The sequence below is a fragment of the Rhinopithecus bieti genome, unplaced genomic scaffold, assembly GCF_001698545.2.
Source record: "Rhinopithecus bieti isolate Rb0 unplaced genomic scaffold, ASM169854v2 scaffold_44774, whole genome shotgun sequence".
Taxonomy (NCBI): Eukaryota; Metazoa; Chordata; class Mammalia; order Primates; family Cercopithecidae; genus Rhinopithecus; species Rhinopithecus bieti.
The window spans coordinates 248,351-272,963 of record NW_016819032.1 but is presented as its reverse complement, the minus strand read 5'-3'; the positions used below and the strand labels follow the sequence as shown (position 1 = coordinate 272,963).

The 24,613-nt window shown below is 36.2% G+C and overlaps 1 protein-coding gene across 1 annotated transcript in view; it reads right to left on the bottom strand.

Annotated features, from left to right (window-relative positions):
• Positions 1 to 24,613, bottom strand: part of TRAPPC8 (trafficking protein particle complex subunit 8) — a 116,572-nt gene that overhangs the window by 11,755 nt on the left and 80,204 nt on the right. The window contains 7 exon segments of the mRNA XM_017858050.1: positions 5,423 to 5,524; positions 9,314 to 9,487; positions 12,224 to 12,282; positions 12,373 to 12,441; positions 13,622 to 13,718; positions 15,110 to 15,261; positions 17,479 to 17,917. Of these exon segments, the coding sequence (XP_017713539.1) occupies positions 5,423 to 5,524; positions 9,314 to 9,487; positions 12,224 to 12,282; positions 12,373 to 12,441; positions 13,622 to 13,718; positions 15,110 to 15,261; positions 17,479 to 17,917 (1,092 nt within the window).

Here is a 24,613-nt window from a genome sequence, read left to right as displayed (position 1 = left end):
ATCTGTCCCACAAAATATGTAAAAAGCAAAATATTTGAAACTGGTATGATATACAAATGTATGAAAATTGACCAAAAATATCATATAGTAGTCAAAGTTTAATAGCATGTTACAAATACATATATTCCAATACTTAATATTTGCATAAGCATGGAACATTTCTGGAATAGAAAAGGAACTTGACTATGGGTAACTTCAAAAAGTGGCCCTGAGGAGAGAAAAGCAAAGCAGAATTTGCTTTCTCATTTGTATATTTGATTTTTTGTCTTAAATTTTTTATCTTTCCAATTGACAGTTTGTGGATATTTTATTTTTTTGCAATAAAAATTACTACTTTTATAATAAAATCTTAAAAAATCAGATAAACCAGAGTATATAAAAGAGAATAGAAGTGTGATTAAGGGGAAACCAGAGATAGAAACTATCCGATACAGTGTAATAGCCTACATATGTGGGATGTAGGTAGAAGTATTTTATGTTTAAAAGAGGAAAATTAATTCAGAAATCTTAAAAAAAACTGAAGATCTTTTTTAAGTGGCAGAGATTATATACAAATACAGTTCTATTTTAAACTACTGTGCTATACGGCTTTGGCAATTACATTTTCCTTTTGCTAATCATATGACTTAAAATTACAATTTTATATGCCTTCTGTTGCCTAAACAGAGGATTCAGATCATGAGGACTTCTACGTACACCTCACAGGGTTGGAATTTTAAGTACTGATGTGAACCAACACTTGACAAATACCAAATACCTAATTAATGGTATCTATTATTGTTATTTACCTATGTGGATTACTTTATCCCCCAGTATCTGATAATTTTCTCTAGCTGAATGTTTTTAAAATTTATTTTAAAAAATAAACTATCTCAGACTTGTTTTCTTTAAGAGACAGGGTCTTGCTCTGTTGCCCAAGGTGGTCTTGAACTCCTGGCCCCAAGCAATCCTCCCACCTCAGTCTCCTTCGCAGCTGGGACTAAAGGCATGTACCACCACACTCAGCTTCTCTCAGACTTTAAGGAAATTTAGATTGGCCAGTCAGAGATTCAAATACAAGACTAGTATACTCTCGGTACACAAGCATCTTGATGTGTGTATGGGATAGTTGCCAGCTTTTCACAGGTCTCAAAACATAACACTTATATTGGTGATTTTATCTTGGTCCAAGGTCTGTCATTTGGCCTTACAGACTCAGGTATTTAATCCCACTATTTTCTCAGAGTTAAGTAATGGTGAGATGTTAATCACTACAACACAGTTAATGTGGATGAATGCCAATGTATAGCGATAAATATAACTTGCTATCAACTGACCAATGAGCACAGGCTTTCTGTTGGTAGAATACTCAGGAATCAAAGTTTCAGAACACTGATTACGAAGCATGAAATCAGAAAAGGGATATTAGTGAGACAACATAAATGATGACTGGCATCAGGCTGATCACCTGCACAATGAAGATGTAACTACAGAGACAACAAATACTAATGTGGGTAAGCAGAACCTACTTATCCCATGACAATGGTTGCATGAATATTGGCAATGTCTTTTTTTAATTCTGTAATTTTACAACTGACCGACTCCCCTACTGATGGACAGTTTCTTTCTTTACTTATACAGATGAGCAGCCCAAATCCAAAGATCCAAAATCTGAAACGCTCTGAAATCGGAAATGCTGCAAAATCCAAAATATTTTGAGTGCTGACATGACACTCACAGGAAATGCTCTTTAGAGCATTTTGGATTTCAGATTTTCAGACTAGGGATGCTCACCTAGCAGGTATATGATGCAAATATTCCAAAATCCAAGACACTTTGGGTCCCAAGCATTTCAGAGAAGGGATACTTATTTTCTCTCAGGCTGAATTCAGTTTGTGTATGACTAGGAATGCTTTTTCAAATCTTGCATATTTCTGCTCTGATCCATTACATAGTTGTTGTTTTTTATGTGAATAAATCACTTTATGAAAAGAAAAGACCTAAAAGTGCAATATATTTTCAATGCAAAAAAAATTAATGTACAAAATTGTAAGATAAAAGTAGAAAGACTTTCCTTTTATAAATTCTTAAGGAAAATGTTTCTAAAACACTTTAAACTTACGGGTTGTATTAATCTGCAATACAACCAATTTAGCAGGCTCTTAAATATTTAAAGATAACAAAAGAGAAATTATAATTCCTTTATTTTTATAATTATACCAACCACTCAATGAAACCTGTAGTTTATTAAACAATATCACCTCTTCTGTCTTTTTTCTTTTTTGGTTAAAATTTTACCATTCATTAAGTGAGCTGAATGAATATTTACACGAACTTAATATGTAATAAATGCATAATACAAGCACACATATAAGTTCTGGAAATAGAATATGTGCTAAAGGAAACAGATTTTGTTGTTGCGTTGGTAAAATAATTTTGTGCATAGTATTCCTTATATTTATCCTTTATAAGGCACAACAAAAATTAAAAGACATGCTGATTACAAAACTGCAAGGTTGAAAGTTGCAATCTTAAAGCTTACTGTGTACTATCTATTTGTATGTAAACTATTAGTATGACAGAGCCACTCATATCTGGTTAAATATTTTTGGTTTCTTAATGCAGTGGGATGAATTTGGTAACTCAGCTTTCTTTATTCATTCATTTAATAATTACCAAGTACTTATTATGTGGTAGCACTATCCCAAGAGGTTGTGTAGTAAAATAGTAAATAAAGCAAACAAATTCAACCTCAATAAATAAGTCTACCTGAGGGATGGATGCAACAATGTGAAAACTAATAAATTACACATCCTCAATCAACAGATTTCTATTTTCTCTCAGACAATTTTAAAACTGACAATTATTATGAAATATTATAGCTGTACTTATTTCACAGAGTCTATTTGTAAAACGGGGGTAATTCTACCTGCCTTGCTTACAGAGTATGAGGACCAAAGGAGACTAAAAGCCACTTTGTAACCTGTAAGAAACACAAATTCAATATGCTCTCAATCACTTTGGGTACATATCCTTACTTTCCGGTACCATAAAATCTTCTGGCTCATCTTGCATTTTCTCTGCCCCAGCCCTAGAATCAAGCATTTTTCCAAGGAACCCTGGTTCCTTTTATTAGAGAATAGTCAGTAAGTTTTAAGATGAAATTTTTGTTGCAAATAAAAAAAACTACAAGTATACCAAACAATATGGGTAAATTTCACCAACACAGAAGTTGAATTAAAGAAGCTGAGGTATATATTGTATGACTATTTATATAAATTCGAAAGAAGTAGCTTTGCTTTTGACTTATAAGTCAGAAAGAAGTGACTAGAAGTTTGGTCTAGAAGAGAAAGATTTCTGACTGGAAAGGAACAAACGCAGACCTTCTGGGGTGCTGGTTCTATTTCTTGATCTGGGTCCTCGTTTGGAGTGTTCTTCAGTTTAAGAAAATCCAATAAGCTATTTACTTTTCTGTACTTATGTTACACTTCAGTAAAAAGTTCAAAAATGTATTAATGTATTCAAGTCACCAAAAAAATACAAGCTATTTATTTGAGACTTCTAAATTATACTGAATACATTTCTATATACCACCTGTCAGGAGGAAAAAAATGGCCTTAAAAGAATACCTGCAACCTTGCAGTGAGCCGAGATTGTGCCACTGCACTCCAGCCTGGTGACAGAGCGAGACTCTGTCTCCAAAAAAAGAAAGAAAGAAAGAAAGAAACCAGACATTTATACCACCACAAATTATCTCCGCACAAATCACTTATTATTACGAAAGGAAAAACAGTAACTTGACTGTGAAGAAACATGGCACCACCTTAAATGATCCAATACTGATCGTGAGACAAATTAACATCATGCGCTTTCTTACGCAACACATCACTTAGTATGAACTTGATCTAATCATGAGGAGACACAAGAAAAACCCAAAAAGGTATTACTCTCGAAAATAACTGGCCCAAGCTCTTCAAAAATGTCAATGTCATAATCAACAAATAAAGGCTAAGAAACTGTTTCAGATTAAAGGAGACTAAAGAGATACAACGAATGAATGCAAAGCATGATCCTAAACTAGATCCTGCATAGAAAAGAGCAAATAGTCACATGGATGGAATTAAAACCTTTGATGGCATTTGAATATGGATTATATATAAGAGTACTGCATCAATGCTAAACTTCCCGAATGTGATAATGTTGTAGATTTTTTTTTTTTTTAATGTAAGAGATTTGTCTTTCTTAGGAATACTCAATGAAGCATTATATCCAGGGAGAGAGTGACAGGACGTCTGCAATTTACTTGGGAGTAATTAAGAATGATTAAGGGAAAAAAATTAATACATATGTAAATAACAACAAAGCAAATAATGCAAAATGTCAGCCACTAGTAACCTGAATGAAACTTATTTATAAGGGAGTCTCTTCCGCTATTCTTGAAAGTTTTCTGTAAGTTTGAAAATTATTTCAAAATAAAAAGTTATCAAAACTAATGGTAGGGGTTGCCTTGAGGTCCATGGTGAAATAAAAATAATAATAATAATAATAATAATAATGGTGGTGGAGCCTTGAAAATTAAGATCTGTTATTTAAAAGCAAAATATAGGGCCACTGTTTGAATTACTAGACTAAATGTGCTTATATTTCATTCATATTTACTATGAAAATTTTTCGGTAACATTAAGTATTATTTTAGGAAAAGTAAGAAAGCATATTCAATGCTATCAGCAGCTGCTACACAACTCCAGGGGCCACCTTTTACATATTACAGTATATCCTCGGAGCTCTGCAATGATATCCTGTTATAACAAATAAGAAAATATAGAGATATAGTTTCTCTACTCTTAAGCAAATCAGTTCTTTTCATACCTATGAATTTCGGATTCAATATGGAATGTATCTGAGGAAACCCCAAAAATCATAACTGCATCTTAATACTATGATAAAGGTAGTAATGAATTTTAAAATCAATTTATGTTCACTTTTAATCATTCTTCTGTCACCAACACCCAATCCAAATACCAATATAAAAACCTGAACATGGTGGTGCATGGTGGTAGCTCACGCCTATAATCCCAGCATTTTGGGAGGCCAACGCAGGAGGATCACTTGAGCTCAGGAGTTCCAGACCAGCCTGGGCAACATGGTGAAACTCCATTTCTACAAAAAAATACAAAAATTAGCCAGGTGTGGTGGCACACAGCTGTAGTCTCAGCTACTCAAGAGGCTGAGGCCAGAGGATTACCTGAGCCTGGGGAGGTCAAGGCTGCAGTGAGCCATGATTGTGCCACTGCACACCAGCCTGGGTGACAGAGTGAGATCCGGTCTCAAAAAAAAAAAAAAAAAAATAACTGAAAAAACCAGACCCCTTCAAAAACACAAAAGCCAACCAATCAAACCCCACAAGTTCACCAGAAAGCGGCAAAGCAAACTATGTTATCACCTGTTTCTGAGGATAAGAAAAGGCTTCTTTTCCTATAGTGCGAAGAATAACATGATGTTGACCTTCCAAAATAAGCTGTTTACTGTCTTCCACAACGTATGCCTAAAAAATGCAAAGCACAAAAATGTTACCTGCTTGACAGTAACCTCTAAAGTAACCAACCCAATATTTGATGGAAAGTGGAAATATTATGGCCAATATCTATCAATTATTGACACTCCTGGCAATGTCACCATTTCTACTTTTAGTTATTCATTCAATCAATAAAGTATCTATCCAAAAAAACAAATTTTTTTTGCCTCAATATAACACAGTTGGCCTGGATATTTGTGAGAGGCAAACGTCGCAAAATCCTTTCCAACATTCTTTAGAGTCCTTAAGAAACTACTTTAAAAGAACCATACCATAACACAAGCTTTTTTCTTTACTGAACTACCAATATACAGCCAAAAGGCTTATTCTTACAGTCTAGCTTCTGAAACGTCCTAGGGTTTATCACATAGCTGAGCAAAATCAGTGAGTACAATCATAAATCCTTTAACTGGAAATGTATGTTCGTAAATACAAATACATATGCTTTTAAAAAGGCTTTTTTCTTCCAATATAGTGAGCTGACTTTACATTAAAATACTTGTTACTGTGGGGAAAAGAAAGAGAGAGCCTGTTATGTGGTCTATATAGACGACGTAGACATAAAAGATCCATTTAAGTTCTGTATTTGAGATTGCGTAAATCTGTGACCTTCCCTCCAACCTTGTCCTTGCAGAGGACCGTGTGCTGTGGTGGACTTAAAGGTTAAAGGTTTTGGGCGTGCAGAATGTTTGTAAACATGCCTATAAAGGCTGTTATGGTTAAAGGTCATCACCATTCTCTAATCTCAAGAAAGAAAAAACGATTTGTCTCCTGCCCCCTCCCGGGCAATGGAAATCTCCGGGTAATACCCATGTGTGCCTTGTTTAGCTGAGTGAGAGAAACACACCTTAGGAATAAGGTGGGACTTGCTGGAGCAATACTGCTAAAAGGTTATGGAGATGTCGCATATACATCTCAAGGCACATTGCATTTTCCTTAACTTATTCATGTACAAGGATTTTTTCATATGTCTTACTGCCTGATTTCCTCCCCTACAATAATCCTATTGTCCAGCCACTCCCTTATCCTTTTTAATGACTAAGATAATTCTCAATAAATACTAAGGGAACTCAGAGGCCGGTGCCGGCGTGGGTCCTCTGTAAGCTGAGCGCCGGTCCCCTGGGCCCCGCTTTTCTTTCTCTACACTTTGTCTCTGTGTTTTATTCCTTTTCTCAAGTCTTTCGTTTCCACCTAACGAGAAACACCCACAAGTGTGGAGGGGCAGGCCACCCCTTCATGTTACAGTTTATAACTCTTCTCTCTCTTGAATTGCTTCTGTGCTGGGGAAAATATAATCTATAAATGGCTTTGATTTACTGTCATTATCACATTATGCAAACACAAAGGCTTAATTCTTTTGACTAGCCCAATATTTTTATTAGGTTCAAAAAACATAAAATTACTCAGTCATAATGCTATCAAAGTTTCTTATCATTTACTTTCAATTTCTGTACTTATAATGGACTAATGACAGTTTGCCATCCACAGAACAAACTTTGAGTAGCGCTGCAGTAAGGCATAGGATGGCTCAGGATCTGCTCAGTGTCTATATTTGCAAAACCCAGAAAGGCAGGAGAAGTTAAACACCTGCTAGGGTAATCTTTACTCAAAAAGGGATAAGAGTTGACAGATAAGGTTCTGAGACTTGTCAGATGTCTTTTCTGATGATGTTATGGCATTGACTGACAGTCACCCATAGCCATGGCTAATTCTATAATGCATCCTCCTGCTTGCACAAAACCTTAGATTTGTAAAACTAACCTTTATTTTTTATTAAAATTGTTTAGGAGTTGTATTATGTCCCTTTTTCAACTATTTTTTTCACAAAAATGTTCGAGCTGTTGGTTTTCTCCTGAATCATATTTTATTCAAGAGTCCTATGCTTCCTGTGCATCTTAGGACTTTAATGACCTTTCAAATTTTCTTTAATCTAATGAATCATTTTTGCATTATCTAGAACTCTAACTAAAACAAACAAAAATCTGCCAGTCACTTTCCCCATTGAGTAAATTATAAACTTATCAAGGTACTAGCCACTACCAAACTTAATAACCCATTATTTAATCTATTCAAACTTCCGTTTCCCAGCCAAGGAGCATCACAATCTTAGACAACTTTCTTCTTTATGTGATTAGTGATACGAGCAGTGGGCTTTAGGTTCAGGGCCATTTCTTAAAAGATAACACTTTTCCCCTCATCAAAGAATACCATGCACTTAACAATGAGTACAGAATATATTATAAAAACCTTGTCTCAGAAATATTATGGATTGCTACATGGCATAAACCTGTTAAACGAAGACGTAAACCAAAGATCTTTATACACTTATACAATATGATTCTAAAGTTCAGAAGAATTTGATTTCACCAATAATGTATAACTGATCTTTTTAACATAAAACTTCTTCTATAATCAACAAAAGTATCAATTTATTTAGATTTCATTTGAAACATGCAAAGTCAGCTTGGTTTAAAAAAAAAGTTTATTTAAAACATGGTTTAGGTAAAAAAAAAAAGAACACTTTATAAAACTTCTGAGTCAATTTAAAATACATGTATTGATCACCTAGTATGAACATGTCTTTATGCTGGCTCTTGTATCAAACAACACAAAGTCAAAACCTTGTCACAAAGTTCGAGTGATTATTCTTGGACAAGATCCTTAATTTCACTGCAGAATCATTTTTAACAATAGGTAGTACATGCATATGATACAAAAGGGTGTAATGTAAGAAATAAGACTCCTCTGCAGTATGGTTTAGTTAACCTTAGGGAATACTAATGTCTAAATAATCTCATTCGGGTCTGCCTTGTGTGAAGTTTATTTGAATCTGATTTTTTTTTAACAGGGTAAAATAGTATATTTAAATAATCTGCAAAAAACTGAACACAGACCAATTAGATAATTATTTAAGAATTATTAATTTGGTTGGGAAAGATAATACTGTGCAGTTATATTAAACAAAAAAAGTCGGCCGGGCGCGGTGGCTCAAGCCTGTAATCCCAGCACTTTGGGAGGCCGAGACGGGCGGATCACAAGGTCAGGAGATCGAGACCATCCCAGCTAATACGGTGAAACCCCGTCTCTACTAAAGAATACAAAAAACTAGCCGGGCGACGAGGCGGGCGCCTGTAGTCCCAGCTACTTGGAAGGCAGAGGCAGGAGAATGGCGTGAACCTGGCAGGCGGAGCTTGCAGTGTGCTGAGATCCGGCCACCGCACTCCAGCCTGGGTGACAGAGCCAGACTCCCGTCTCAAAAAAAAAAAAAGTCTTCATCTGTTAAAAGTACATACAGAAGCATTTACAGATGAAATATGTCATTTTAGAAATACTACAGCAAAAAAATTAACAATTTAATAAAAGGGAAGGTAAATGGATTATATGAAATATGAATAACAAAAAATTGATGGTTTCTGGAGCCAATGTAGTGGATTTCCAGAGGTTCCTGGTGCTATTTTTCCCTCTGTAGAATGTTTGGAAATGCCCCGAACAGTTTAATACCACCTGCTTTCAAAGCTTATCATGTCTACAATATTCTCGGTAACACACAGAAATAACAGTAACACAGAAGAATGTTATCTAATTTGAATGAATTCTTTTTTGAGGCCAAAAAAAAAAAACTTATGTAACTGTTAGTTTCAATATTGAAACTAGAAAAGATACGCATAAAAAATATAAACAGTAATACATGTTTTTTCTTCAGCTTAAGACTCAAGTATCTACAAGTGAGGCTTGCTGAAATAATTTAGTAGCACATACCTTCCACAATATGACAATATTCAAATCCACCTCACTGCATTTTTGAATCAATCTCACAGCATCCTCTGTTGACTGTTTTTCTGTCTGCACAGGCAAGTGAGCTTGTGATTTTTTCAATTCAGAAGATAAACTTCGATAAAAGAAGTCTGCACACGGGCTTGCTGAACTTACTATCTGTTAAAAGAAAACCACTTGTCTTCATAAATGCTTTTAATTATGTTCTGTCAAATTTTATTTTGTATAACTCATAGCTTTAATTAGATATATCCTGTCAAATTTTACATTTCTATAGCTTACATATACCCCAAATACTTATTCAATAATTCTTGTCAATGTAGTTGAATACAGGGAGGCCACTTGAACATTCAAAAGATTTGGTACAAATTACCCTAAATTTTTTTTTTTTTTTTTTTTTTTTTTTTTTTTTTTTTTTTTTTGATACAGGGTCTTACTCTGTCATCCAGGCTGGAGTGCAGTGGTGCAATCTCAGCTCACTACAACCTCCACCTCCCAGGCCCAAGCAATGTTCCCACCTCAGCCTCCCGAGTAGCTAGGTTACAGGTGCACACCACCATACCCGCCTAATTTTTGTAAAGACAGTGTTTTGCCAGTTTTGCCATTTTACCCAGGGTGGTCTTGAACTACTGAGCTCAAGTATTCCCCTGCCTCGGCTTCCCAAAATGCTGGGATTGCAGGCGTGAGACACTGCGCCCAGCTGAAGTTACCCTGAATCTTAAAGCCATCACCCCAAAATAATTAAGCTACACTCCCATGACATTAGCTTTGACCTTCCAACTATCTAGGGAGAATGAATGAATATCACCAAGAAAATATAATGTTGAAAATCCATATTTTAAAATGACAGAAATATTTCTCATTTAAATCCTAGGCAATACCCAATGAAGCAGAACGCAAATAGAATTATTGGCATTAACTTGACTTTTATGCTTGAACAATGAAAGCATGAGATAAGAATTTTAAATGGATTCAATTACAGGATTTCCTTGAATTAATGACTATTGTGCCACATAATAACATCTTTATATTTATGGTTTCCTGTATTACAGGCTCTGTATATATTATGTAGATGTTAAACTTCAAGTTATTAAATAAGTATTAAATATTAATAATTATGTACGTTTTTCTCCTTACAAGTGAACTTATAAAACACTGTCCCCATAGTTTTCTCACTAATCTGTAGTGCTTGGCAAGTTCTAGTTATTCAACCAGATTCATCAAAATGAAAAATGTGTTTGTTTCTGCCTTTGCCAGTGCTCTTACACTAAAGTATTTAACAAGAAATACAATAAAAATTACAATACAAGAGTCCTGCTGATGTTTCTGGAATTTTAAAAGTTTTAAAGAAATTAAAAAAAAAAATAACTGAAGTCCTGAAAATTAATTCAACCATTCAGGAAACACAGTATCTCTTAAAGTAATGCATGTTTTGAAATTACTGAGCTTTTGAAATTTGGAGATATTTCTAAATAGCTGTTTCCTCAAATGGTAAAAAGATAGTAATGATGAGTCAGATGAAAGCAAATGATAAAAGAAGTATAAAAACATAAGGATGTTTAGAATTATCAAGGAGATGAACATAAAGAAGAAATCATCCCACTAAGAGCACACAATTATATCAACTTTTACACCCTAGATTCAGCATTTTTCAAAGCAGGCCACTACTTCAAATTATCTTCAGGGATAGCTTAAAATGCATACTCCCAAAGTCCACCCAAGATATAATCAACCAGAACTTTAGAGGTAGGGAGGCAAAGCCTGTATTTTTACAAAATCTAGGTCTAAGTATGGTCTGCAGGCTAACAACGTCAACCTTACCCAGTAGCTTATAACAATTTAGAACCTCAGGTTCTACCCAAGTCCTATGGAATCAGAATGTGCATATTAACAAGATTTCTGATAACTTATATGTACACGTTTTGAAACTCTGAATACCACTGTTCTAGGAGGCTCTTTCTCTGTTTTTTTTTTTTTTTTTTTTTTTTTTTTTTTTTTTTTAAAGAAACAGGGTCTTGCCTTGGTCTCTGATACCCAGTCTGGTCTTGAACCCCTGGCCTCAAGCAATCCTCCTGCCTCAGCCTCCCAAAGTGCTGAAATTACAGGCATGAGTCACCACACCTGACCCTCTACATAACTGTTACACATAATTAGGATGGAATATCACTGACCTAGACAGTAATAGCTTTATAATCACAATAGAGCCTTATGTATCTACCTTATTATCTGGGTCTCAGAATATATGATATGATATGCCAAAATTTAGAGGGTTATCATCTATATGTTCCATTGTGACCAATTTCCCTAATAGAAAAGCTCCCTCATATAACCTTGCTTTCTAAAAAAAAATCCCAAGAACTATACTTATTTCATATGATATTCTCAAAAGAAAGTTAATTTTAAATAACTACTTAAAATGGTATAGTCCATAAACATTTTTGGTCTGTCTTGGGGATTGAAGGCAGGTTGCAAAACTCAATAAAGTTGAGGTGTTTATCCTCCAAAGAGTCTGGGGAGGCTGGGTGCAGTGACTCACACCTGTAATCCTAGCACTTTGGGAGGCTGAGGCAGGCAGATCGCTTGAGCTCAGGAGCTGGAGACAAGCCTGAGCAACACAGTGAGACCCCGGTCTCTATAAAAAATTTTTAAAAACTAGCCAGGTGTGATGGCTGATGCCTGTAGTCTCAGCTACTCAGGAGGCTGAGGTGGGAGGATCACTTGATCCTGGGAGGTCGAGGCTACAGTGAGCTGTGATCGTGCCACTGTACTCCTGGGCGACAGAGCAAGACCTTGTCTCCAAAAAAAAAAAAAGAATTTGGGAACTACTGCGCCAAAACAGGCAGCCATGCCATAACTATAACTTAACATCAAACACTACTATGCATTCTTGCATACCTGTTCATTTCCAAAGATGATATCTGCAAAGGTATATTTTTCAGAGGACTGTGTGGCCGCTAAAAAACAGGGGAAAACAAACTAATCATATCATTGGCATAAAATATAAAATGACCATTTAGTAAAGTGTAAAAGTAAAGTGAATTTACCTTCTTTTTTCTCACATCTGATTGCCTTAAAGCAAAACTTTCCCTTCTCCCTACTGGCAAGTTTAGCATCTAGGAAGAAAAAGGGAAATCTCAAAGATGTTTCTCAGTTCATCACATGATAAAATCCAATTCATTATTTAGACTTCCGTGGTCAAATGGAAAATAATTCGTAATTATAAATAATGTTTAATGAAGAACATCTTTGTTTTTATCTCAATGAAGTGACGTCTTAAAAAGGATAAATTTCAATTTTCTCAAAATACATATCCATGTGTGTGCATATATATATATATATATATGTATTCATATATGCAACATTTCAGATAAACAGAAAGTTTGAAAGATCAGAACACGGGGACTAGAAAGCCCATAATCCTGCCACTCTATCATTTCTTAATTTCCTTTCAGTATGTTTCATAGGCATGATATTTACCAATATTACTAAATGAACACACTCTACAATATGTTTTCCCACAATTGCAGGCACTTCTAAAATGGTACTTCAAGTACATTTCTGGTACACATTCTTTTGTTTGAATGTTATATAAACATGACAAATCACAGAACAGCCAGTCAGTACGTAGGTAAGGCTATTCACAGATAAACCCACCAGTGGTAAAGGAAACAAAAAGAAAATTCCATATTCTAGTCTATATATTTTTGTACCGGTTGTTTGTATTTTTTTTTGAGACAGAGTCTTACTCTGTTGCCCAGGCTGCAGTGCAGTGGCATGATCTCTGCTCACTGCACCCTCTGCCTCCCAGGTTCAAGCAATTTTCCTGCCTTAGCCTCCCGAGTAGCTGGGATTACAGGCGCCTGCCACCACACCCAGCTGATTTTTATAGTTTTAGTAGAGACAGGGTTTCACCATGTTGGCCAGGCTGGTTTCAAACTGCTGACCACAAGTGATCCGCCCACCTCGGTCTTCCAAAGAGCAGGAATTAAAGGCATGAGCCACCACGCCCAACCCTGGCTGAATTTTTGACAGTGATCATGTACCCAAGCACTGATTTTACAATAAAAAACAAAAAGAAGAAAATACAAGTATAAGAGATGTGGAAGGGAATAAAAAAATGGGAAAGACTGGATCAAGATAGTTAATTTGATTTATAGTTAGGTAAACTAATGAAATCACAATTTAATGCTTAAAAAAGTTAATCCTAATAATCTTAAGACATTCTGGTACTATTCTGGAAAACCAAGTAATGAAATTTCAAAATTTATTACGTAGCAGGAAAAACGTACAAACCTTTGTTTTCAGAAAGATTTACAGATTTCTGTAACTTCCAGTGTTTGCTACTACTTGATACTTGCACTATATGGAATTCCTTAACACCTGCTTCACTCTGTCAAAAAAAAGATAGGAGAGTCATTCAGGATTTAGAAGCACTAAATCAGAATGTTCCGATGAGAACAAATTTCAGACACTGCTACCAAAGTCAATGTCAACTAACATAAGATGCAATTACAACATACATTTCAAAAAACTTATTTAAATCCCTTTCTAAACATTTTCAGAAACATCATTTTTTCCAAGAAGTATTTTGACTATAATGCATACTCATTGGTACATTTAAAATACTGAAAGCCATTGAGTTATTAAAGTCTATCACAATGAGCTATTGGTAGTATTTAAAAGATAAAATTGTCAATTTTAATCAAAATTATGGCATTTTCTTTTATTTCTCTACTCTTTCTGAGATACCTCATTCTTATTAGGCAAAAAACAAGCAACAAAAAACTCACATAGCAGAATCCTAATATATGGTCAGCACACATGAAATTATTTAAGTAGCATGTATTTTTTTAATTCTCCTGAATAAAAGCTAATCTGAAATTATTAAAATATTCTCATTCTTACTATAAAAATATTGATTTTCGGGGGGAGATCACCAAAGTACAGCACATTAACCCTAAATATCCTAGAAAGTAGACACCTTACAAATATATGAAGTTAAAAATAAAGAACATTACAGAATTAACATTTCAAAAAGTACCTGAACTGAATCAATCTAATACTAAGGTCCTATTTTAAACATGAGAGATCACGCTCTCATCTTCAAGAAAATTCATTTTTACAGGCTGGCCAACATAGTGAAACCCTGTCTCTACTAAAAATACAAAACAATGAGCCAGGCATGGTGGCATGTGCCTGTAATCCCAGCTACTTGGGAAGGCGAGGCACGAGAGAATCACTTGAACCCAGGAGGCGGAGGTTGCAGTGAGCAACCTGGGTGAGAGTGAGAACCTGTCTCAAAAGAAAAATATATATATATATTCATTTTTATAGAGTGCCTAAACAGGAATGGCAATATTTCAGAAATTTACTATATAAAGGAAATGGTACTGTTAGAAATGTGCAAGTGAAGATTACCAAGTTAATCTGAATGTGATATATTAACAGAAGCTCACAATTTAGTAACACCAATGGATCTCAATGGTGAGACCTAGAAAGCATTTTATGAGATCCTTCAGAATGAATTACTAGCATATATAACTATATAGCATATCAGTGTGTACCATATTAATATCAGAAGATTTTTTTATTTGAAGAGAGGCTAAGGGATAAAATTATAAATCTAATGAAGAATTAAGATGAATTCATACTATTCTACATAAACATTCCTAAAATCCCTAGCTTATGCTGTTTTGTAAAGGGGGGAAAACCCCACTACTAAAAACAAGAGAAACACTGCAAATATAATTAAAAACAAAATTCAGTTTTAAACCAACTTACAGTATTGGTATTTTCCACATCCACAAAGACTAGCATATTGCCTCCTCTGCCTTCTTCATTTTCAAGAGAATTACTTCTACAGACAGTGGCCCGTACATTTAAAGACCGACTGGTACAAATAATCGCAGTGTGTCTTAATATTCTGTGCCTGAAATAAAACAAAACAAACAAAAAAACACACATTTAATCTAAGAGTCTCTATAATTATCTAATTCCAAATAAAGATTTTAAAAACAGATCACTCTCAGGACGAGTTATACGCTAAAACTCCATAGAATACATTAAGTAAAATTACATAGCCTAACTTCAGTTCAATTCTTTCTATCCAATTTGGAAGGAAACTACTAGTCTCCCTGTCTAAGTTTTTGCCTTGCTTGGCCAGGCATGGTGGCTCACGCCTGTAATCCCAGCAATTTGGGAGGCTGAGGCGGGCAGATCACAAGGTCAGGAGATCGAGACCATCCTGACTAATACAGTGAAACCCTGTCTCTACTAAAACTACAAAAAAATTAGCTGGGCATGGTGGCGGGCGCCTGTAGTCCCAGCTACTCGGGAGGCCGAGGCAGGAGAATGGTGTGAACCTGGGAAGCGGAGTTTGCAGTGAGCCTAGATCATGCCACTGCACTCCAGCCTCGGCAACAGAGCAAGACTCCGTCTCAAAAAACAAAACAAAACAAAAAACAGTTTTGCCCTGCTTATCAAATTCATCTGTATAACACATAAAAATAATCTTCATATGGTAATGTTCTGATTGTGCTTTTTTGGGGGGGGATGGAGTCTTACTTTGTCGCCCAGGTGGGAGTACAGTAGGGTTATCTCAGCTCACTGCAACCTCTGCCTCCCGGTTCAAGCGATTCTCCTGCCTCAGCCTCCTGAGTAGCTGGGATTATAAGCGTGTACCATCACACCTGATAATTTTTGTATTTTGAGTAGAGATGCGGTTTTACCATATTGGTCAGGCTAGTCTCAAACTCCTGACCTTAAGTGATCTGCCCACCTCAGCCTCCCGAAGTGCTGGGATTATAGGTGTGAGCCACTGCGCCCAGCCTTGCTTCTAAAGTGTTCTGAAGCTACTGAATGACTACCAAATAAAATTTGAATTTTAACCTGGTATTCAAAACTCCACCATATAAGCTTTACATTTCAAAGGTTTCTTCCTCTTCTTTGACAAAAATTTTACCCTGTGGCTGAACTAACTACATTCAGTTTATGTTCTCTAACCTGTAAATCTTTACAAATTAAATATACACAGCCGCCCCCTGGAATAATACCTACTACTCTCCTGCATACTCCTCCCTTGATATTCAAACGCTAAAATCTTTTTTTTTTTTTTTTTTTGAGACAGAGCCTTGCTCTGTCGCCCAAGCTGGAGGACAACTGTATAAACATGGCTCTCTGTAGCCTTGACTTCCTGGGCTCAAGCGAATCTCCTGCCTCAGCCTCCCAAGTTATTCCTAGTTAATTTTGTAAAAACGACAATGGAGGTATCAAAAAAAATACTCTGTTGAACAAAATATAGGTCATAGATCCTGGATGAGCCAGCTAGCTTTGATTTCTTCAGTGATCATCTATTGTAACACCATCATAATCATCTCTTCTGTAAATATGTACTGTTTTTCATACAATCTTGCGCGGCAAAGGGCAACACCAGGGAAAAGGTAAAACAAAACAATTTTCTTTTTTTTTTTTTTTTTTTTTTTTTTTTTTTTAAGACGGAGTCTCGCTCTGTCGCCCAGGCTGGAGTGCAGTGGCCGGATCTCAGCTCACTGCAAGCTCCACCTCCCGGGTTTACACTATTCTCCTGCCTCAGCCTCCCGAGTAGCTGGGACTACAGGCGCCCACCAACTCGCGTGGCTAGTTTTTTGTATTTTTTAGTAGAGATGGGGTTTCACCGTGTTAGCCAGGATGGTCTCGATCTCCTGACCTCGTGATCCGCCCGTCTAGACCTCCCAAAGTGCTGGGATTACAGGCTTGAGCCACCGCGCCCGGCAACAATTTTCTTAAAAAAGGATGCCTGAGACGACTAGGCAGGTTGTCTTCATACACAAATGATGCCCTATGTTAATACATGGTAGCTGTTAATTTCATTACTATGTGATAGCTCTGTCCATAGTACTTAATCGTATCAAACAATTGAGAAGTTTATAGAGAGAAGCAACTCAAAAAATGTGTGCAGTTAAATTTTATTTTTCCATTTTTGGGTACCTAGAACTTATAGTTCTATTTGAGACAATTTCACATATAAGTATCTTGCATAATCTGGAAGGGAGTAATTTCTTAATGTTAGTAAATATCAAAATGTTTATCTCAATATGCACATATACATTAAACAAAGATGTTAAATTTTACAAGTTTTATAATACTAACCTTATTTTGGCTGCTTTTGACACTTTCATAGTAAAACAAAAAGTTAATTTCATGGACACCTTCTTCATCAGGCCCACGTAACCACATTGGCAGCTGCACTGAGGCTCCGGGTAGAAGAACAGTGTCAGGAAGGGGAACAGGAATCACCTCTGGTTGACTTCCTGTGCCAATGCCAAAGTCTACAGAAGAAGCTGATGATATGAGTGCTGTACACACAGAGGTAGCATCTGTCACAACAGTCTTGTAAGCACTACAATTCTCAGAAGCTGAGGGACTTAGTGGTGTTAGAACAGCAGTATTACCACCGAAAGTAAAGAACTCTGGACGTTTAGAAACAACCTTCAATCCAGTAAGTGGACATTTGCTGACATTGACAAATTCTACATATGCTTTTCGGATTTCTCCACAGAGGAGCCCTGTAGGAAAATGTATAAAGAACACCTGCATTGGAGGGAAAAAATATTATTATTTGTCTGTTAAAAATTTTGAACCTCTAATGATGCTTTTTTTTTAACTAAAGGTTTATAAGTTATTTCATTAATTCTTTGGTATCTCCCTGAATATGTGGCAGTTAATGACTCCATTTTAGAAAATATGATGAGACAGAAGAATGTTACTCTGCCACTCAGTAGTGATTCTAGACTTAGGAATTAAAGATATATTATCAGTACACAAGAGGGCTAACATGTCAAAACTTTCACAACTTGGTAGATTACAGACCAGAAAAGTTGAAAGTAATTTAACATGGCTTTATGAAGTAAGTATCAGTTTTATAACCCTTGTAACTGTCAACTAAAGAAGCAGCTCAACTACTTATGTCTATATCATTAAGATGAAAAGATATGCCAGATTTACCATGGGTTTTAAAGTGAAAGAATGGGCAGATCTATGATTCCATATCCATAATTTTAAAATCCAAAAAACTCCAACCTCAGGCTTTTAGTAACTCATGTAGGGGCAAAACCTGACCTAATAGAGGCTTTTTATAGTCTTTCCCATTTAGTGTGATATTAATATAGTTCATTCAAGAAATATTAATGTGTTTGATTACTAGGTGCTGCCACAAAGCAATGGGGTTTACATAACTTCACACACATACATCTAAAAAAATTTTTTTAAATTGATTTCCAACACACATGTGGCCTCAAGATTTCAGATGAGGGATTGTGGACTTGTGTTTAAAGAGACGAAAATTTGGGATAATGAAATCATACAGTAAGTTACTTGCATTTAAAAGATCTTTTAAGTATACTGGCTGGGCACCATGGCTCATGCCTGTAACCCCAACACTTTGGGAGGCCAGAGTCGGTGGAACCCTTGAGCTCAGGAGTTCAAAACCAGTCTGGGCAACATAGTGAAACCCTGTTTCTACCAAAAGTACAAAAAATGAGTCGCACGCCTGTGGTTCCAGCTACTGGAGATGCTGTGGTGGGAGAACTGCTTGAGCCCAGGAAGTGGACGTTGCAGTGAGCCAAGATCGTGCCACTGCCCTCCAGTCTGGGTGACAGAGTGAGACCCCATCTCAAAACAAAACAAAACAAAAAAAAATCTTTAAATGTCACAACAACACTAACATCTAAGCAAGCAGGAAGATAAAGGTAACAATATGAGTGAAACGTTCTAATCAAGTTATAGCTGGCAGTCACTTCATGAAATTCCAGTGAAAATATGTTTTGAATCTAAATGTGAGTGGGACTTCATTATGGCCATATTCTTAAAAAGAAAAAAAAAATCAGATGAAATTTGGGGACATCAGAAGCTTTAAAAATAAATGAGAAAACAAGGGATTAATGTAGAAATTTCGCATACAGATTTAATAGGATAAGAAAATAAGCTAGACATAGCATTATACTGAAGACACTGACTCTCTGTACTGATTAGTCAGTGTCAAATAAGCTTATAGTCAAGCTAAAACGTATGGAGGAATTATTACTTTTGAGTTATTACATCCAACACAGCTGCATTAATAAAAAGTGAAATAGAGTTTTTAGTGTGCAAAAACACACTAAAATACATACAGACACCTAGATACCATCAAGAAGGTTACAGCATTGGTAAAATGGTAACAGTGACAGAACACATAAAAGACCAGTGGTACCAACTATGTATAGGATCACATGTTCCTTCAGAACACAGGTTTACTAAATATACTATTTTGACTCTTTAAGAAGAACAAGGCCAGGCGCAGGGGCTCACACCTGTAATCCCAGCACTTTGGGAGGTGGGCAGATCACAAGGTCAGGAGTTTGAGACCAGCCTGACCAACATGGTGAAGCCCCGTCTCTACTAAAAACACAAAAATTAGCCGGGCATAGTGGTGCGCACCTATAATCCCAGCTACTCAGGAGGCTGAGGCAAGAGAATCGCTTGAACCTGGGAGGCAGAGGTTGCAGTGAGCCAAGATTGTGCCACTGCACTCCAGCCTGGGTGACAGAGCAAGACTCTGTCTCAAAAACAAAAAAAGAACAAGAACATTTAGCCTTTACTTCAAATGCTCAGTTGCTGAAAGTCCTTTTAAATAGTTGATATTTGTGATAGCTTCAAATATAAACGGAAAACAAGACCAAGAACTCACTATCTCACTTCTAATTTATCCTAAAGATATATGTGTGTGAGTACAAAATGACATGCTTAGGATTGTTCATTGGGGCTTCATCTGTAACAGAAAATGACTAGACACAAATCAAATGGTCTAGCTGAATGATATATATATATATATATATATAACAGTGCTTGTGTAGTGAGAAATTAAAGGAGTTTGCTCTTTGCTTCTCTACATGTTAAAATTATTCCTAACAGAAACAATTGTATTTAAAAAAAAAAAGATTTGGGGGGAAAGATTTCTAATCCACACAGCTCATTATTTGAGTTCAGTATGCTATATACATAGTAGTATGCAAATGACTCTTACTTTTATCTTCTCTCAATGAGCTACAGTAACTTTCATTCTCACCCATTTGATAAATATATATTGTTACAGATTATTTCATCAGACAGTATAGATGGGTAACTACTTCTACTATTCATAAACATCTCAAATTCCATAAAATATTTCTGACATATTAGGCACAGGAATATTCTACAAATTTTTTCACCAGTTTTGATGTCTTCCATTGTCTGTCCAAATATAATAAGTGGCCTATTAGCTGACTTCCATCATAATCATACTACCTTGTTGAATTAACCAACTTCTCTATTCTCTTACTAGAAAATACTGAGTGACGTTTATGGAACTGAACATCAGTGGCTTTAGGCTTTCTATAGTGCCCATGATATTCTCCTTTCAAGAGTCACTATCTATTCCCAAACTTGTTTACAAAAATTAAGTATTGTGTAAACTGCTTTCATCTGTAGCTGAAAGTATAGCTACTTTTATCTGTAGATAAAAATCTAGACAAACATAGTATTTAGATTACTTGACAAATTGTCCAGATTCTGACTCTGAAGAAACCCAAACTGGAAACTTAAGGTGCAACTTATGCATGTAGTTTAATGCACGAAACAAGATGCAACTCCTATCAGGAAACCCATACCAACCCTCACAGAAAAGGTCTCTGCTCTAAATCCATCCCCCTAGAAATGGTGAACAAATGTACATCAGCATGTTTTAAATTAAGGTAAAATGTTTAGGGTATGGATCTACCAGTTTTTTTGTTCTTCACTTTACAAGCTTTGTTTCATCAATCAAACACCATTTTTGTTATTATGTAGAATAAGAGGCCCTCTGCTCTAAAATACCCTCTTCAACAACTGCCTCTATAACAAAATTTTTCTAAAATGGTGATATGCGAGAAGCAAAGTTAAATACAGACCTAGCAATATCAAAAACCAGATGAATGTAAATATAAGGACTGTTAAGTTTAACAGGGTTAAAAATCCAAGATATCATCTGGTTTAAGTTTCCTTCCTTTCTAAGTGAAAAAACTTTCACTTAGAAAATGAAGGCCAGATAATTAAGGATGAGGCTTAAACAATGTAAAAGTAAACCTCTATTCATAGGAATATGTTATTTGAGAAGCACTGCAATTAAAAACCATCTGTACATTTAACAATCTTAATAACTGAATCTTTAATAACTTAAATGATATGGCTTATTGAAAATCGTAGGTGCTGGGCATGATTGCTCATGCCTATAACTGCAGCACTTTGGGAAGCAGAGGTGGGTGGATCACTTGAGGTTAGGAGTTTGAGACCAGCCTGAGCAACATAGTGAAACCCGTCCCTACAAAAAACACAAAAAAATTAGCCAGGTGTGGTGGCATCCACCTGTAGTCCCAGCTATTCAGGAAGATCACTTGAGCCCAGAAAGCCAAGGCTGCAGTGATCAGAGATCATGCCACTGCACTTCAGCCTGGTTGACAGAGCAATTCTGTCTCCAAAAAAAGGGGGAGGGGGAGGGTTGGGGAGGAGAGAAAAAAAATCATAAGCTAGCAACTAGCAGAATCATTAAAAACAGTATATTTTGGTGTCTTACAAATGATTTATTTTGACTACACAGATCAGAATCTTCCTATCTGAAAGTAAGCTCTAACAAATTTTTACGTATGTAATTCCAAACAAAATGTTCATTACTTAATGACTTTTTTTTTTTTTTTTTTTTTTGAGACAGAGTCTTGCTCTGTTGCCCAGGCTGGAGTGCAGTGGTGCGATATTGGTTCACTGCAAGTTCTGCCTCCCGGTTCACGCCATTCTCCTGCCTCGGCCTCCCGAGTAGCTGGGACTACAGGCTCCCGCCACCTTGCCCGGCTAATTTTTTTTTGTATTTTTAGTAGAGACGGAGTTTCACCGTGTTAGCCAGGATGGTCTTGATCTCCCAACCTCGTGATCCACCCGCCTCAGCCTCCAAAAGTGCTGAGATTATAGGCGTGGGCCACCATGCCCGGCCTGGTTCATGATTTTTAAACAATAATGGTGAATAGCCCTAAAATAACATTTGGATCTTAACTCATTTCAATTCATCATCAGTTTTTTAACTCCTAGGCTTTACCAATGCAATTCTAATCAAAATTATTGTGGAAACTTGAAAAGCTTGGACAAAAATGGCACAAGTATAAGAAAAATGAAAAAAAATTAAAGATTAAAAAAGGGACTTGGCTTGCCAGATTTTAAAAAAAATGATAAGCCGGGCACGGTGGCTCAAGCCTGTAATCCCAGCACTTTGGGAGGCCGAGACGGGCGGATCACGAGGTCAGGAGATCGAGACCATCCTGGCTAACACTGTGAAACCCCGTCTCTACTAAAAAATAGAAAAAACTAGCCGGGTGAGGTGGTGGGCGCCTGTAGTCCCAGCTACTCCGGAGGCTGAGGCAGGAGAATGGCGGTAAACCCGGGAGGCGGAGCTTGCAGTGAGCTGAGATCCGGCCACTGCACTCCAGCCCGGGCGACAGAGCGAGACTTCGTCTCAAAAAAAAAAAAAAAAAAAAAAAAAAGATAAAGCAACAGTATAGTACTGACACAGAAAGAAATAAGGAAATATTATCAAACAGAGTAGGCTGCATCCAAAAGAGAACCTGGTATGGATACTTTCAGAATATAATAGAAAGATGGCACAATGAGTTGTCCACATTCTATTAATGGTACTGGAACTAAAAAACAAAGTTTGAGCCTTATCTCTTGACAACCAGAAACTGGCACTTGGGTCAGTCCGTAAGTTTTTTTTTATTGTCCTACAAAATTCTTTACATGCATCATAATTAAGCAAGGGTTAAATGAGGACAGAATACAGGTAGTTCAGCAATACCCACCTCTCAGCACACACCACCCATCACCATCTTCTTCAGTATGTTACCTATATCACCACTACATGTATAGGATTACTATCATAAAAATCATCCACTAAGAAGAAATAACATCCAATTAAAAGAGTTCCCAGCACTTTGGGAGGCCCAGGTGGGCAGATCACGAGGTCAGGAGATCGAGACCATCCTGGCTAACACGGTGAAATCCCGTCTCTACCAAAAATACAAAAAATTAGCCGGTGCATGCTGGCACCTTTTGTCCCAGCTACTCAGGAAGCTGAGGAAGGAGAATTGCTTGAACCTGGGAGATAGAGATTTCAGTGAGTCAAGATCCTGCCACTGCACTCCAGCCTGGGTGACAGAGCAAGACTCGGTCTCCAAAAAAAAAAAAAAAAAAGAGTATAAGCAGGCAATCATATGAACACATGGAGGGGGAAAAAAGTCATACAGACAAAAAACACTGATCAACCCTATCAGTTATCAGAGAAATGTAAATAAAAACGTCATTTCTCAATCTGATTTGCAAACATTAAAAAACAAAAACTGTATTATCCAGAATGGCACAGATGTGAGGCAACAAGCACTCTCACTCTGAAGAAAAGTGCAATTTACTATAGCTTTGCTGAAGGTTATTTTGTAGTATATATTGCAAAATTTAAAATGTATATATCTCTCCACCCAGTAATTCCATTTTTAAAGTCTAGTCAAATCTAGAACAAAATATATACATAATGATATTTACCGCAAAATTGTCTGTACTGATGAAAAACTAGAAGTAAACCCATTAAGAGCATGAAAATATATTACAGTATATCCAAATAAAAGAATACCATATTTAATGGTTAAAAAGAAGACTGAGTTATGCTGTTAAAGACAAAAAGCAAGTACAGGATAAACATGTATAGTATGATTCCACCTATAATTATTAAAACTATATATAAGTGGACAATGCAAGCTCTGGAAAGATAAACAGCAATTTGGTATCACTGGCACTTTTGGAGGTAGGTTGCTATCCTTGTAAACTCCCTACTAGATAGAATAACTCGAAGATGTGGGGGGAAGGGCCTCTTTCTAGTGTTCACCCTTACATTACATGACCCTAGCACCTTTGCCCTGCTCCTCAGGTATAAGCCTGATCCAAAGTGGACCACATCTTTCCTCTAGAAACTTGAAATTTGAAGTGACACAAAGATTGAAAGTTGCTGGACTAGGGTTATATCAAAAGCAATGCTTTCTAGAGGCTTAAAAACATTTGCTCTTAAATTCCCTGGAGCTTCTGCCACTTCTTGTTTAGTATTATAATACGAAAGTATTACAGAACATATTATGATACTTTATAATGTAATATAATATAATATAATAATAAAGTATATGTTCTATAAAATATAAAAATATATAG